We start from the raw sequence: 17,753 nt of genomic DNA on the forward strand, positions 1-17,753 counted from the left end.
ACACCTCTGACAGAGGTAGTGGAGAGTGAAAAATGCTGATGCTCAAATATAACCAGAAGCAGCTCAGGTAAGAGACCAAAAACTTGTGCTATATCACCCCTACTAGAAAACAAGAGAGGCCTCTAGTTAGTAATCTGTTGAATCTTTTGAATCAAGTTTTTTTTTTTTTTAAAAAGCTTTACCTAAAGAAGAAAGGTGTTCTCTACTTCCAATGTGCTGGCAGAAGAACAACTCATCAAGCTCAATGAAGAACCATGGTAACACTGTATCACAAAAAGAAAGCGACAGTTCTCCAAAAACCAAACTTAGAGCCACAGAATATTGCAATCTTACTGATAGAGAATTCAAAATAGCTGTCATAAAGAAACTCAGTGAACTAAAGGAAAATACAGAAAGGCAGTTCAATAAGCTCAGGAATAAAATTGATGAACAGAAGGAATGTTTTGCCAAAGAGACTGAAACTCTAAAAAAGAAATAAAGAGAAACTCTGGACATGAAGGACTCAATAAATGAGATGAAGAAAGCACTGGAAATAGAGCAGATGATATGGAAGAGAGACTAGTGAGCTTGAAGATAGGAATCTAGAAATGATATGGATAGAAGGGAAGACAGAATCAAAATCTTAAAAAAAGAAGACATTCTTTGAGAACTATTTGACTTTATTAGGAAGAGCAGCATTATGTTAATGGGTATCCCAGAAGGAGAAGAGTGGAAGAAGGGAGGAGAAAGTTTATTTAAAGAAATAAGAGCAGAGAATTTTCCAAACCTGAGGCAGGAACTGGATATAGAAGTCCATGAAGCTGGGAGAACAGCTAATTACTTCAATGTGAAAAAACCTTCTCCACAACACATTATATTAAAGCTGTCAAAATAAATGACAAAGAAAGAATTTTAAAGGCAGCCAGGGGAAAACTGGTAACCTACAAATCAACCCCAGTTAGGCTATCAGCAGATTTCTCAGCATAAACTCTACAAGCCCAGAGAGAGTGGAATGATGTACTCAAAATATTGAAAGATAAAAAGTAACAGCCAGAAATACTCTACTGGCAAAGTTATCATTTAGATATGAAGGAGAAATAAAATTTCTCAGACAAACAAAAGCTGAGGGAGTGCATTAGTACCAGATTTGCCTTGTAAGAAATGTTGAAAGGAGCTGTTTTCCTAAACGAAAAGGTAAAAGTGTGCAAAACTTTGAGTAAGGTGATCAATAGAATCAGAAAATTGCAACTCTATATCAGAATAACACAGAGGTTAAAGGGGAAAAAAAAAGTAAAAACAACTATAGCTATTTCAAGTTGGTCACAAACTCACAACACATAAAGGGATAATTTGAGATGACAGAAACATAAAAATGGAAGAGGAAAATACAGAAGTCATGTAGTCAAATGAAGATAAGATGCTATCAGCAGAAAAAGAACAACTTTATCTATGAGAATTTTAAACAAACATTATGGTAAACAGAAAGCATAAATCTAGAGCAGAGACATGAAACATAAAAAAGAGGAAACTGAGAAAATATCATAGAAAACCACCAAACTAAAACGGCAGTCAGAAACACAAGGAAAAAGAAATAATGGAGATATAGAGTAACTAGAAAATAAAAGATAAAATGGCAGTGCTAAGTCCTCATTTATCAATAATCACCCAAAATGAAAATGGATTCAATTAACCAATCAAAAAACACAAAGTGGCCGGATGGATTGAAAAAAACATGACCCAATGAAATGCTGTCTCCAGGAGACTTATGTCAGCTTTAAAGACAAACATAGACTCTAGCGAAGGGATGGAAGATGATACTCCAAGTAAATGGCAGCCAAGAGAAAGCGGATGTAGCCATACTCATAGCAGAAAAAATAGATTTCCAGCCAAAAGAGGTAACAAGAGACAAAGATGGACATTATATAATGATAAAGGGGACAACACCAACATGCACCGAACATATGATCACCAAAATATATAAAGAAATTAACAGACCAAAAGGAAAAAATTGACAGCAACACAGTGATAGTTGGGGACTTTAACACCCCACTTACATCAATGGATAGATCATCCAGACAGAAACTTAACAAGCAAAACAGCAGCCATAAACCATTAGATCAGGTAGACTTAATAGATTTATACAGAACATTCCACCCAAATGTAGCAGAATACACATTCTTCTCAAGTGCACAGGGAACATTTTCAAGGACAGACCAAAAGTTGGGACCCAAAACCAGTCTCAATAAATTTAAGAAGATTGAAAAAATAACAGCATCTTTTCTGATGAAACTAGAAATCAACTACAAGAAGAAAGCTGGAAAAATCATAAATATGTGGAGACTAAACAACATGCAACTGAACAAATATTGAGTCAAAGAAGAAATCAAAGTAGAAATTAAAAAATACCTTAAGACAAATGAAAGTGAAAATACAACATGCCAAAATCCATGAGATGCAGCAAAAGAGGTACAAAGAGGGACGTTTATAGCAATACAGGCCTACCTCAAGAAACAAGAAAAATCTCATATAAACAATCTAACATTACACCTAAAGGAACTAGAAAAGAAAAACAAATGAAGCCCAAATTCAGCAGAAGGAAGGAGATAATAAACATTAGAGTGGAAAGAATGAATAGAAACTAAAAAGATAATAGAAGAGATTAATGAAACTAAGAGCTGTTTCTTTGAAAAGGTTAAAAAAATTAATAAATCTTTAGCTAGATTCACTTAAAAAAAGAGAGAAGGCTCTGATAAATAAAATCACAAATGAAAGAGAAGAAATAATAATGGATATCACAGAAATGCAAAGGATTAAAATAGAATATTATGAACAGGTATATGCCAACAAATTGGACAATATAGAATAAATGGACAAATTTTTAGAATTATACAACCTTCCAAGGCTGAATCATGAATAAATAGAAAAATTGTAATAGACTGATCACTAGTAAGGAGGTTGGAACAGTAATCAAATCCTCCCCAAAATCAAAAGTCCAGAACCAGATCGTTTCACAGGTGAAATCTAGTGAACACTCAGAAGATTTATTACCTATCCTTCTCAAGCTCTTGAAAATATTGAAGAGGAGAGAATGCTTTCTAACTCATTTTATGAGGACAACCTTACCCTGACGCCAAGGACAACACACAAAAACAAAACTTACACGCCAATATCTTTGATGAACATAGATGCAAAAATCCTCAACAAAGTATTAGCAAGCTGAATACAATAGTACATTAAGATGATCATATCTTATAATCAAGCAAGATTTATTCCAGGGATTCAAGGATGATTCAATGGCTGCAAATCAATCATGATACACCACATTAACAAAATAAAAGATAAAAATCATATGATCATCTCAGTAGATGCAGAAAAAGCAACTCACAAGATTCAACACCAATTTATGATAAAAATTCTCAATAAAATGAGTATAAAAGGAACACACCTCAACATAATAAAGACCATATATGACAACATCATAATCCCAGCTAACACATTCAACAGGGAAGAACTGGAAGCTATCTAAGATCAGGAGCAAGACAAGGATGCTCACTCTTACCACTTTTATTCAACATAGTATTGGAAGTCCTAGTCAGAGCAATTAGGCAAGAAAAAGGAATAAAATGCATCCAAATTAAAAAAGAAGAAGTCAAACTGATGCTACTTGCAGATGACATGATTTTATATATAAACCCCCCTGAAGACTCCACAAAAAACCCTGTTAGAACTAATAAACAAATTCAGTACAGTTGCAGGATACAAATCAACATACAAAAATCTGTTGCATTTCTATACACTAACAATGGACTAGCAGAAAGAGAAATTAAGAAAACAATCCCATTTACAATTGCAACAAAAAGAATAAAATACCTAGGAATAAATTTAACCAAGGAGGTGAAAAACATGTACACTGAAAACTATAAGACATCCTGAAAGAAACTGAAGGCTACGCAAAGAAATGGAAAGATGTTCTATGCTCATGGATTGGAAGAAGTAACATTGTTAAAATGTCTACATTACCTAAAGCAATATACATATTCCATGCAATCCCCATCAAAATCCCAAGGACATTGTTCAAAGAACTAGAATATAAAAATCCAAATATTTGTATAGAGCCACAAAAGACCCTTGAATAGCCAAAGAAATCCCAAGAGAAAAGAACAAAGCTGGTGATGTCACACTCCCTCATTTCAAACTGTATTACAAAGCTATAGTAAACAAAACAGCATGGCATTGGCAGAAAAAGAGTCACACAGATAAATGGAACAGAATTGAGAGACTAGCAATAAAACCACACATATATGGACAATTAATTTAAAACAAAGGGGCAAAGAATATACAATGGAGAAAGGATGGTCTCTTCAATAAATGGTGTTGGGAAAACTGAACAGCCACATGCAAAAGAATGAAAGTGGACCACTATCTCACACAACACACAAAAATCAACTCGAAATGGATTAGACTTAAATGTAAGACCTTAAACCACAAACTCTTAGAAGAAAACATATGCAATATACTCTTTGGCATTGGTCTTAGCAATATCTTTCTGAATATGTGTCCTCAGGCAAGGGAAACAAAAGCAAAAATAAACAAATGGGGCTACAGCAAACTAAAAAGCTTCTGTATAGCAAAGGAAACTATCAACAATAAAAAAGACAACCTACCAAATGGGAGAAGATATTTGCAAATCATATACCCAATAATGGGATTAATATCCAAAATATATAAAGAACTCACACAACTCAAAAACAAAAGTAGGGTAGAGGAGCTGAATAGACATACAGATGGCAAACGAGCACACAAAAAGATGTCCAATGTCACTAATTATTTGGTAAATGCAAATTAAAACCACAATGAGATATCATTCCATGCCCATTGGAATGGCTATTATCAAGAAAAATGAGAAATAACGAGTGTTGGAGAGGATGTGGAGAAAAGAGAACTCTACATATTGTTGGTGGGAATGTGAATTGGTGTAGCTACTATGGAAAACAGTATAGAGATTCCTCAGAAAATTAAGAACAGAACTACCATATGACCTAGCTATTCCACTTCTAGGTATTTATATGAAGAATGCAAAGACACTAATTTGAAGTATATGCACCCCTATATTCATCACAGCACTTTTTACAATAGCCAAGAGATGGAGATAACCTAAGTGCCTCATCACAGCACTTTTTACAATAGCCAAGATATGGAGATAACCTAAGTGCCCATTGAATGGGTATAGAAGATGTGATATCCGTATCTATATCTGTATCTATATATCTATATCTGTATCTATCTATCTATCTATCTGTCTATCTATCTGTTTATCTATTCAGACACAATGAAATACTACTCAGCCATAAAAAGAAGAAATCTTGCCATTTGTGACAACATTGATGGACCTTGAGGGTATTATGCTAACTGAAATAAGTCAGAAAGACAAATATTGTATGGTTTCACTTACATGTGGAATATAAAAACAAATACAATATCGCCCCCAAAACAAAATAAATGAACAAACCAAATAAAAACAAACACCTAGATGCAGAGAACACAGTAGTGTTTACCAGAAGGGAAAGGTGTGAGGAGGATGAAATGGGTAAAGGGGATGGATAGAAACTACCTTTTGGTAGTGAGCATGATGTAGTATATACAGAAGTCTAAATGTTGTACACATGAAACATATAATGTTTTAAACCAATGTTACCTCAATAAATAAAAAGTTAAATTTAATTAAAAAATAAAGGTAGTGGTTAAGAATTCACAATACAGACTCACATAGGCCTGATTCAAATTCCAGCTGATAGCTGGGTAGTCTAGGTCAAATCAGTTAATCTCTTTGAGCTAGAGTATCTTCATTCATAATAAATGGGCATAATAAAAATTCCTGTATCATATTCATGTGAACGTTTAAACTAGGCAGTGTTCAATAACTAGTAGCTCTTATTAGCCTGAAAACATCCTTCTTCCACAATTTCACAGCACAGCTCTGTCCTTCCTCTAGGGTATGGGTCTCAAGACCCAGCCCCCAGTTATTATTATTTTTTTTAGTCTTTATTGGAATATAATTGCTTTATATTGTTGTGTTAGTTTCTGCTGTTTAACAAACTGAATCAGCTATATATATACATATATCCCCATATCCCCTCCCTCTTGTGTCTCCCTCCCACACTCCCTATCTACCCCTCTATGTAGTTACAAAGCACCGAGCTGATCTCCCTGTGCTTTGCGGCTGCTTCCCACTAGCTGTCTGTTTTACATCTGGTAGTGTATATATGTCACTGCCACTCTCTCACTTCATCCCAGCTTACCCTTCCTCCTCCTCGTGTCCGCAAGTCCATTCTCTACATCTGCATCTTTATTCCTGTCCTGCCCCTATGTTCGTCAGAACCATTTTCTTCTTTTTTTTTTTTTTTAGATTCCACATATATGTGTTAGCATACAGTATTTGTGTTTCTCTTTCTGACTTACTTCACTCTGTATGACAGTCTCTAGGTACATCCACCTCACTACAAATAACTCAATTTCGTTTCTGTTTATGGCTGAGTAATATTCCATTGTATATATGTGCCACATTGTCTTTATCCATTCATCTGTTGATGGACACCTAGGTTGCTTCCATGTCCTGGCTATTGTAAATAGTGCTGCAATGAACATTGTGGTACATGACTCTTTTTGAATTATGGTTTTCTCAGGGTATATGCCCAATAGTGGGATTGCTGGGTCATATGGTAGTTCTATTTTTAGTTTTTAAAGGAACCTCCATACTGTTCTCCATAGTGGCAGTATCAATTTACATTCCCACCAACAGTGCAAGAGAGTTCCCTTTTCTCCACACCCTCTCCAGCATTTATTGTTTGTAGATTTTTTTGATGATGGCTATTCTGACCAGTGTGAAGTGATGTGTCATTGTAGTTTTGATTTGCATTTCTCTAATGATTAGTGCTGTTGAGCATTCTTTCATGTGTTTGTTGGCAATCTGTACATCCTCTTTGGAGAAATGTCTAGTTAGCTCTTCTGCCCATTTTTGGATTGGGTTGTTTGTTTTTCTGATATTGAGCTGCATGAGCTACTTGTATATTTTGGAGGTTAATCCTTTGTCAGTTGCTTCATTTGCAAATATTTTATCTGATTCTGAGGGTAGTCTTTTCATCTTTTTTATGGTTTCCTTTGCTGTGCAAAAGCTTTTATGTTTCATTAGGTCCCATTTGTTTATTTTGGTTTTTATTTCCATTTCTTTAGGAGGTGGGTCAAAAAGGATCTTGCTGTGATTTATGTCATAGAGTGTTCTTCCTATGTTTTCCTCTAAGAGATTTTTAGTGTCTGGCCTTACATTTAGGTCTTTAATCCATTTTGGGTTTATTTTTCTGTATGGTGTTAGGGAGTGTTCTAATTTCATTCCTTTACATGTAGCTGTCCAGTTTTCCCGGCACCACTTATTGAAAACCAGCCCCCAGTTCTTGTAGGAGGCTGTGAAATTGGTGAGAGTTGCCTATGGGGTAGTCAGTGGTAGGATGGCCAAGAAGGCGGTAGGAATTCAGGGCTGATGCAGATAATCAACTAGATTGGGTAGTGGGGCACATGAATCACCCAATACCAGAATCCTCCAAATTCCAGAAATGATTGGAGACTCTGCAGGATAATTTATCCCGAGGAATGCAGAGTTGATGGGTCCTCTCTTCTAGCTGTTGCTCTGGCATTAACAGAAACCCACTCTTGGCAATCCACAATTCCATTATTCCTAAGTACTAGCGTTTCCTGGACTGTAGACATCTCCCTGAATTAAGGGGTTTGGGCTTCTACCTCCTTATGACCCCTGACCTGGAGATCTTTTCTTCCTCTTCATTTTGGACTTCTTCACTGATCCTTGAGGCCCTTGGACATAAAATGTCTTATCCCACCAATACTTTCCCTTCCCTCCCCCTCCTTTATTTTTTCTTTGTTTGTTTGTGGTACGCGGGCCTCTCACTGTTGTGGCCTCTCCCGTTGCGGAGCACAGGCTCCAGACGCGCAGGCTTAGTGTCCATGTCTCACGGGCCCAGCCGCTCCGTGGCATGTGGGATCCTCCTGGACCAGGGCACGAACCCGTGTCCCCTGCATCGGCAGGTGGACTCTCAACAACTGCGCCACCAGGGAAGCCCTCCCTCTCCCTTTTTAAAGCCAGAACGTGATTGTCTGGTGGTGCCCACACCTCAATTTAATTGCCTACACTGAGACTTTTTCTTATACAGCATCTTACCTGGCTTTTTTTTTTAACCTTGTATACTTCACCCAGTGCTTTTCATACATCATAAGAGAGACATCATCCCCAAAGCAACCCTATTATTCTTCTCCCTAAAATAGATACAGAAGCTGGGAATTCATTTCAAAAAGGGCTGTCAATTACATTTGTATAATAACTCTTATCCTTTATCCAGCAAGTCTGCCACAGAAGTTCTTCTGAACTTTGGTTTGGAGATTCCCCATGGATTCTGGCAGATTATCCTCTGGTATTTCTAGTTTCTAGTGCTGTTGAAATTTTATCTCTTTGTGTTTTCATGAGGGCAAATCAAGAATACCTATCTTTCCAATATCTTACCTCAGATTTCCTCATTCACATTTACAGAATGGGTAATGTTCAGTCTTTGAATACAAATAAGTGCAATTTATGTAAATTTTTACAAACAACTTGAAGACTAACTTAATAATTCTTTTTAATATTATTTTCTCTTTCAGCTGAATTTTATTCTGTTTCTGAATACCGTTAGAGTTCTGGCTACCAAAATTTGGGAGACGAATGTGGTTGGGCATGACACAAGAAAACAATACAGGTAATTCCAGGACAGACATCCATCAGAGGAAATATTTTGGTTACTATTTAGAGTAAAGGACAGATATCAGTTGATCTGAAACGTCTCTAAGAGACTAAATTGTGAATGTGTATTTTCGTTTGGTTTAATTGTGCTTGTGCTATTTATCAGAATAGTATATATATTTTAGGAAAATATAAATAACAACAAACCTTCCCAATATGCTTAAATTCTAAATATATTTTTAAAAAATCTGTTCTTAGCAGCGGGGATTTTACCATTAACTATGTAACCTATGTAACTATGTAATCTCTTGTTGATGATCTTGGCAGACAATTTCACTTGCCTTCTTAAAATAATGTCATAACTGAAAAAAAATCAAGAAAGTGTATTTGCTATATTGTTTCCAATCTTCTCATCAAATTGGTACCTCCCAAATATTGATATTTTAAAATATAAATTTATTTATTTATTTACTTTTAGCTGTGTTGGGTGTTCGTTTCTGTGTGAGGGCTTTCTCTAGTTGCGGCGAGCGGGGGCCACTCCTCATTGCAGTGCGCGGGCCTCTCACTATCGCGGCCTCTCTTGTTGCGGAGCACAGGCTCCAGACGCGCAGGCTCAGCAGTTGTGGCTCACGGGCCCAGTTGCTCCGCGGCATATGGGATCCTCCCAGACCAGGGCTCGAACCCGTGTCCCCTGCATCGGCAGGCAGACTCTCACCCACTGCGCCACCAGGGAAGCCCTCAAATATTGATTTTTAAGAACTTTCAAATGTACTGATTGAAGGAGGTCTATTATTCCGTCTTTGCTAAAGAAAAGGACAAATTAAGTATTTATAATCATTATCAAACTATCTTAAGAATGTGTCCATTTCTCCCAATGATCATTTTGGAAGTTCTGAATCATTTTGTAAGTGGCTTCTATCCACCTGAACATATGCACCACTAGTCAGGTGCATGTGGATTAGTTTTTGTAATCCCCAAACAAGAATCTATTTCTTTCTGCCTCACATTGTCATGAAATGCTATCGCAGACACAGAAAGGAAGAAATCATAGTCAACATTTCAATCTTCTCTCACAAACGTTCTCTAAGTCCTTTGTGGAATCATTCCCGTGCACTGTGTAGGCAGCATTTACTGTCAGGCAGAAAAGAGTACAGATACAGATGGACTGAAGTCTAGAATAGGATGCACAGTATGAACAAACTATCAGCTGCTAGCTCCAGTTATTTTCAATATGCTGCAAGTGGTAGTATTAAAATCATGCCTGTGTTTACAGTGAAGGGTCTGTGCTATACTAGAATAGCTTGTCTCATGTCACATTCCATTGGTGAAGACAAAGGTCAAAGGATGATGAAAAGTGGAAAATGTAAGTAGCCTTTCATTCTTCATAAAATGAAAAAGTGCAGTGGTGTTTGAAAGCTAATTATTTCTCTAGTTCTGAATCAAGGCTACTTATTTCTCTCATTCTGAATAAAAGCTACTTATTTCTATAGTTCTGAATAAAAGCTACTAATTTCTAGAATTTCCGAATGATGTGAAATTATACTTTCAGTAGAAAGTTGCTCCAGAGATTTGAGAAACTCTGGAGAGAACAAAGAGTGGATTATCTTTAAACCGAGACAGAATAGACAACTTATTTTCAAAAAAAAAAACTAAGTAAGTAGGGAAAGAAAGAAAGAGAGCGAGAGAAGGAACGAAAAAGAAAGAAAGAAAGAAAGAAAAAGATAAAGGGAAAGAGAGGGAGAGAGGGAGGGAGGGAGAAAGGAAGAAAGAAACTGAAGGAAAGACTAGTGAGGAAAGGAAGAAGCTTACAATCGTTTGAGATTACTGGGACATTAATGATTCTTAGAAAAAGAGGGATACTTGAGAAATAAAGAAGAAGCCTGATTTGGCTGTTTCTCGGATAAAAAATGCAAAAAAAAAAAAAAAACCTAACTAGAAAATGATGTGCTTGGGTCATAGACTAGCTCTTTATTACTGCAAAATGAATTACCACAAACTTAGTGGCTTTAAAACAACACACTGGCTATTTCATGGTTTCTGTTTGTCAGAAATCTGGGTGTGGCTTAGCTGGGTCCTCAGCTTCTGGGTCTCTTTACAAGGATGTAATTGGGATGTCGGTTGGGCTGGGGAAAAATCCACTCTTAAGCTCACGTGATTGTTGACAGGATTTATGTTCTTGCTGGGTTGGTCAGATGCCACCTCTCCTTGCCACATGGGCCTCTCAATAGAGCAGCTCACAACTTGCTTCACTGAATCAAACAAGGGAGAGAGTCTGCTACTAAAATATATGTTACACTCTCATGCAACATAGTCACAGAAGTGGCATCCCACCATCTTGGCCATAATTGATTGGTTAGAAGTAAGTCCCAAGTCCTGCCCACACTCAAGCGGAGAGGATTAACAAGGATGTAAATACTAGAAGGTTGGGAATCATTAGGGGCCATGTTAGAGTCAATCCATTATGTTGGAAACTGGGATTCCTCTAAATACACAAGAAAATGTGTATGAAGAAGCAGTTAAAGGAAATAAAGCCACATTGCTTAGTTTGTAAACAAACAAACAAACAAACAAACCTACAACTATAGATAATTTGAGATAGAGTATTTGACAGAGAATATTTAGGGAAGGCAAGAGGTATTGACCACATGTAGCTCATAAGAAAATATGAAATGATAAATGAAGATCCAAGTGTAAGAAGAGACCAGGGAGTAGCTGGTTCTAAAATGAACAGAACAAGCCAAAATGCTGCCTGTGAAAGTAAAGACAGTTATTGAGGATGGAAGTGGTACCTCTTTAAGTCTCAAACATAGAAGTTAAAGAAGACTTAGGACAGAAAAAAAAAAGGCATTTTACAATTTTATGAAAATAATATCCCTTAAGCAAGAAGAGTGGAAATGAGATTAAAGAGACTTAGGGGATAGTAATCATGGAAAGTGAGAATAAACTACCTGATTTAGTATAGAAGTGACAGGAAGAAGAGGGAGAGAAAAAAACTAGCAGAAGCAGTGGATCCAAAGAGATGGGGGAACGTCAGCCCCTGGTAGCTCTGCTAAATAAGCTTTATTTTTTCCAGCAAGCTGTCTCTATGGAAAGGCACTCTACATTGACTAATTAAAAGGCTTGCCATTCTCTTCCAGGAAACTCGCCAAATCAACGCTGGTGCTGGTGCTGGTCTTCGGAGTGCATTACATCGTGTTCGTGTGCCTGCCCCACTCCTTTGCTGGGCTTGGGTGGGAGATCCGGATGCACTGTGAGCTCTTTTTCAACTCCTTTCAGGTAGAGAGTGCTACTAGTAATTTGATTCCTGTATTTTGCTTTTTTCCTTTCTCTGCCCCTCCCTCTGGCTTTCACGCACCTGTCTCCCAAGGGCCAGGAAAGGGGCTATTTTCTGGCACCTGCGCATTTCTATCCTGCAGCGGTCAGTCAGGTTAACCTCTGACCACAGCAGGAGCTGTTTCTCACAGACAAGCTTAGGCTATGAGACAAGAAAGCACATTGTTGTAAAATATGTGACACCTACAGAGCAGGAATCTCTCTCTCTCTCTCTCTCTCTCTCTCTCTCTGTGTGTGTGTGTGTGTGTGTGTATGGAAAGTCAATGAAAGCAAAAGAAGGGATAGGCAGGGGAGAGGAAAAAAGAGAACGGGAGACAAGTAAGAGGAAGAGGTTGCTTCCTTATATTTGATCTCATTTGAAAACATGATACCATTATCCCTCACGTGGAGGTTACAGGCGCCTCCTAACTCTTCTTCCTGCTACTCTTTTGATGCCACCTCCTGCCTTCAATCTAGAATCCATACAATAGTTTGAAGAATCTTAAAAATAAATCTGATAGGGCTTCCCTGGTGGCGCAGTGGTTGAGAGTCCGCCTGCCAATGCAGGGGACACGGGTTCGTGCCCCGGTCCGGGAAGATCCCACATGCCGCAGAGCGGCTGGGCCCGTGAACCATGGCCGTTGAGCCTGCGCATCCGGAGCCTGTGCCCCACAACGGGAGAGGCCACAACAGTGAGAGGCCCACGTACCGCAAAATCAATCAATCAATCAAGCAAGCAATCAATCAATCTAATAATGTCACTGAACTGCTGAACACATCCAGAGGCTTCTCACTGCAGTCAGAATAAAATCCAAACGCAGTTTCCTGGTGTGCACAGCCCTCCCTGGTGGGGATCCTGCCCAGCTGTGACCTCACCTCACACCATGCTCCCTGATGCCCACTCAGTTTGAGCCACACTAGCTCTTCCACGATTTCTGTTCCTCAAGTTCATTTCTGCCTCAGGGGTTTGTACTTGCTGTTTCCTTTGCCTGGAATGCTCTTCCCTCTAATATTCACATGGCCTGACTTCTCACTCAAACCAGCTTAAATGTCTCCCCCTCAGGGAGGTCTTCATCGAGTTCCCCCTTTGAGAGATCGTCTCCATCTTCTTTTTCAATACCACTTGTTTTGCCTTCATGGCCTTTATCTTATTATCTTACATTTTTCTCCTGTGGCTCTTTGTTTATATTTTAATTAATTAATTTATTTTTACCGTGTTGGGTCTTCATTTCTGTGCGAGGGCTTTCTCTAGTTGTGGCAAATGGGGGCCACTCTTCATCGCGGTGCGTGGGCCTCTCACTATCGCAGCCTCTCGTTGCGGAGCACAGGCTCCAGATGCGCAGGCTCAGTAGCTGTGGCTCACGGGCCTAGTTGCTCCGCGGCATGTGGGATCCTCCCAGACCAGGGCTCGAACCCGTGTCCCCTGCATTAGCAGGCAGACTCCCAACCACTGCACCACCAGGGAAGCCCCTATTTGTTGATATTTTATCCTTCTGTATTTCCTACTAGGATCTAAGCCCCAAGAGAACAGGGACTTTGTCTGTCTTGATTAAATTGTTTATCCCTGTCATGCTGAGCATTTGACACTGTATAAACTCAATAAATATTTTTGAATGAGTGAAAAAAAAGTTTCTGTGTGTTTTCACCATATAAGACCTTATGTCTATAGTTTCCAGCATTCACAGTGTAAAAATTTCACTTACTAGCTGGGGGATGTTCTGTGGTCCTGGGGTGGCAACACATGAAACGAATGTAACAGAAATCAGTTCTTCATGTATCTTGGAGTGTTTTATTTAGTTATGTGGTTCAGTTCACACCAAGGAAAGATCTCAGACAAATTTCATGTATATTTGAGGATTTTGAAATATTAGGAGAGATAATTTGCATAATTTTCTGGAGGAATCATTAAAAAAGAACACAGTTTTTCAACTTACGCATTGTGGCACAAGACACTTTAGTGCTGTGATCTTCATAATTAAAATTAATTAATTAAAACATTCTATTTTCTCCTCCAGGGTTTCTTTGTGTCTATCATCTACTGCTACTGCAATGGAGAGGTAAGTTTGAAGGAACCCCATACCTCCTGCAGATCTAGCTCCGAGTAAGCTTGTAAATGGCCATCACAATGTGACCAGAATCTCTTTAGAATCCTCAGGGGTTACAGGACAAAATGGACACAGAGAAGGGAGATATTTTAATCATAAATTATTTGGGGAAAGGAAGAATTCATGTAAATAAGCCAAGGTCTTCCTCTTCCAGCACTTTTCAATGTCAATTCAGTTGCAACCCTTAATATCAAAAACCCAACTTAACTGGAACGCAGATTGATACTTGGAAGGACCGTAAACTTCATATTCCAGTCAATGCTTCAACTTATATTTTATTTCAAGTTCTATAAGAAACTCAAATATAACTTTCCCTGGGAATAATCCATTAGAACATTTTGACATTTTTTAAACTACAAGATGGTGATGGGACAATTTCAGTTCACTTAGGAGTTGGCTGGAGAGAAAGAATGGTACCGATCTTATAGATGACATCAGCTTACCAGGTTTCCACTGCTTCCAATGGAACTTTCAAAAAGCTCCCTTCTGGAAATTTGCAATAGCAGAATTGAATCTTCAGCAGCAAAAATGGAAACAGGAGCCCCACCCTACAACGAATGCCCCTTGCAGCACCCACTTTTCACCATCCAATCCTTTTCTCAATTTCCCCCCTTCAGTATGCCCATGCAGAGCGATGGTGTTACAGTTACATTTCCAGCTGAGTACCTTCCATGCCCTTCCACTGCCTTAGCTGGTGCTATTTATCCCATTTTCTCCTCCAACCCCGTGTCCTCTTTTCCTCTCCCATGAGTCAGATATATGTATTGGCTGCATTTCAACATGTACTACAGTACTGCACCATCTGGGTTTGGTTGAATCCACCAATGCAGAGCCCCAGATAGAGAAGGCCAATTGTGAAGTCGTAGGGGATTTTCAGGGGTCAACTGTATATATAAAGTCCCTGGTGCACAGTGGAACCTTAGTGATTATTACTATCATTGAAATCAAGCAGACATCCATCTAACAAGATTCCGGGGTCTCTGATGGTTTCTGATGCACAATACGGTCCTTGCGGTTTAGGTTCAGTCTGAGGTGAAGAAGATGTGGAGTCGGTGGAATCTCTCCGTGGACTGGAAAAGGCCGCCCCCATGCGGCGGCCACAGATACGGCTCCGTGCTCACCACCGTGACGCCCAGCACCAGCAGCCAGTCGCAGATGGCGGCCAGCACGCGCATGGTGCTCATCTCCCGCAAAGCGGCCGAGACGGCCAGCCGGCCGCCCGACAGCCACGTGACTTTACCCGGCTACGTCTGGAGTAACTCGGAGCAGGACTGCTTGCCACACTTGATCCATGCAGAGACCAAGGAAAGCGACAGGAGGCAGGGAGATGCAATTCCAATGGAGGAGTCATCCACGCCATTAGAATTTAACCCAGACCCCGAAGGAAGCAAAGGAGAAACCGAGGATGCTCTGTGAATCAACATTTGTGTCTTGAAGGAGCTGATCCATCTGGCTGTGGCAGAGGAGCTTGGCCAGCGTCCCTCTGCTTGAGCCCCAGAGCTGAACAGTCAGGGTTCGAGTGTTCACAGCCTTTTTAGGCTCCATGAATTGGCTCCTGTAAATACTAAAGACACAAAGGGAGAAGTGTCAGTGGAAAAATTACCTTATTTTGGCATCACGTTCTCTTCTGAATTGATGTGTAGTACTTGCTCTGTGATTGTTCATTTTTCTGCTACTTTTGGGTAGAACAAACGTTTCAGTTGCTCGACTCTAGTTTTCTCTCATAAATATCACTCGAAATATGATAGAGATCATTTAGTATGTGTCATTTTCTTTTTAACAAATTAGTATTCTCTTTCTCACTTTAAGGGACCTCTATCATTGCATTCATTTAGCCTGTGCATCGGAGCAAATAGGATCTGAAAATGTACGTTGAAAGATTAAAGATCTTGGAACAAGTACACACTGGAAAATAAGCTGGCTGGACTTTGTTAAAATAATAAATGTGTGAGAAACTTGTTCCCTTCTAGGAATAAGGAAAATTACTCAAAAAAGAATATTGCACATATTCCTCTTTTTGAATGTCCCCTCTGTGACCAGCCAAATCTCAAGTCTTCAGTCTTTTGTAAACCTTGACATGTCACAAGATTTTCTTAGTCAGTGAGCTTGTGTCTGCAAGCTGATTTTGTTTGTAATCATTTATAGTGATAGTCACACTGCTTCTATGTTTTTTTTCTTTGTTCTGTTACTCTATTCTAAATGGCATGTGGGATAAATTAAAAGTTTGTTTTAAAAATATATTTTGGGTCACTTTTTAAAATGTTCTCTTAGCACCTAACTTTGTTTTTGGGAATCAACCAAATGTCTCTTCTCCACATCTACAGAGATCAGCATGTAGCCCCAGAACTTCACTGAGCTTGAAATTTCAGTGTATTGCAGTAGTGAAACATTTACTGAGTGCATGTTAGGTACCCAGCATCCTGCTAGGTTTTTACAAGCAATAAGTTATTTAATCCTCACCACAAAGTTATGGAGTAAGTCTTATCACCATCCCGACCTTTTTACAGATAACAGCATGACTCACAGAGGTGGAGTGACTTGCCCAAAGTCACACAGCTAGTGATTGAGAGAACAGGGTTTCAGACACAGATCTGACTTTAAGTCCCATGTTCTTAGCCGTATGCATACTGTTGCCAGTGTATATATTGCCCATTCACAAAAAAATAAATGAATTCCTTCTGGGTAGAGAGTGCTTTAGGAACTCTTATTGTAGTATGGTCTAGCCTCTGACCCTCATGAAGTTTCCACTCTAATGGGAGAGCCAAATACATATAGGAAATGAAAACATCACAGAGTAATGTGTTTTTAGGTGAAATGACACCGGTCGAGCTGATCCATCTCACTTTGCTGAATGGTTTAAATATGCAAATAGTGTTATGATGAAAAAGGTACTCTGATGTCTACATGCCCTCTTGAAAAATATTGCACTTTTCTCCCATGTTCATTCTTTCCTTCCTCCTCTGTGACAGACAGAAATCATTTCCTTCCCATCCTGTTTATGAAGGTGCCATTGTGCATACTTAATTCATTTGATTCAACACTATATTGTCACATACTAATGCTACTTCCGTGTTAGGAGAACCATCATGGGCTGAGCCAGAGATTAAGTTCAGTTCCATTGCTACTTTTGTGCAAGGCTTTATAAATCACTTACCTTTCTTTGTAGTTCAAGTTCTCTATCTTTAAAATGAAGATATCTGCCTACCTTAGAGAAATGTTCAGGTGATAAGAGAAATCACATATTGAAAGCACTTTGTAAAATAAAAATTCCATACAAATATTGATACTTGGTTTAGGTTGTTTACTGTTTAAATTTCATATTGCCCCATTATATTATAAAAGGACTCATTGGTCATTGCAACATAATAATTATAAGAATATATAGATTTTGATAATATGGAGAACATTCTAAGCCACCCCCAAATTCCAAGGCTAGACCACTATTTCTTTACACTAACAAGTACGAATAAAGCCCTCAGACTCACCAAGGTTTAAGTGAGTCACCAAGTGACTCAAAGTTTAGTCATTCACAAATTGAGTAAACATTACTTAGAGCCTATTATGTGACAGATACT

At 38.7% G+C, this 17,753-nt stretch overlaps 1 protein-coding gene across 1 annotated transcript in view; it reads left to right on the forward strand.

The window, feature by feature from the left end:
- The window catches only part of PTH2R (parathyroid hormone 2 receptor), a gene marked incomplete at its 3' end in the record, with an annotated part of 82,844 nt that extends 67,250 nt beyond the window's left edge, over nt 1–15,594 (forward strand). The window contains exons 9-12 of the mRNA XM_081242153.1: nt 8,683–8,777; nt 11,899–12,037; nt 14,089–14,130; nt 15,199–15,594. Coding sequence (XP_081098279.1) covers nt 8,683–8,777; nt 11,899–12,037; nt 14,089–14,130; nt 15,199–15,594 — 672 coding nt within the window. The remainder of the gene's footprint in view (nt 1–8,682; nt 8,778–11,898; nt 12,038–14,088; nt 14,131–15,198) is intronic.
- Nucleotides 15,595–17,753: the final 2,159 nt, after the last annotated feature.

Source organism: Mesoplodon bidens (genome assembly GCF_964165515.1).
Source record: "Mesoplodon bidens genome assembly, chromosome: 8".
In the NCBI taxonomy this organism is placed as follows: Eukaryota; Metazoa; Chordata; class Mammalia; order Artiodactyla; family Ziphiidae; genus Mesoplodon; species Mesoplodon bidens.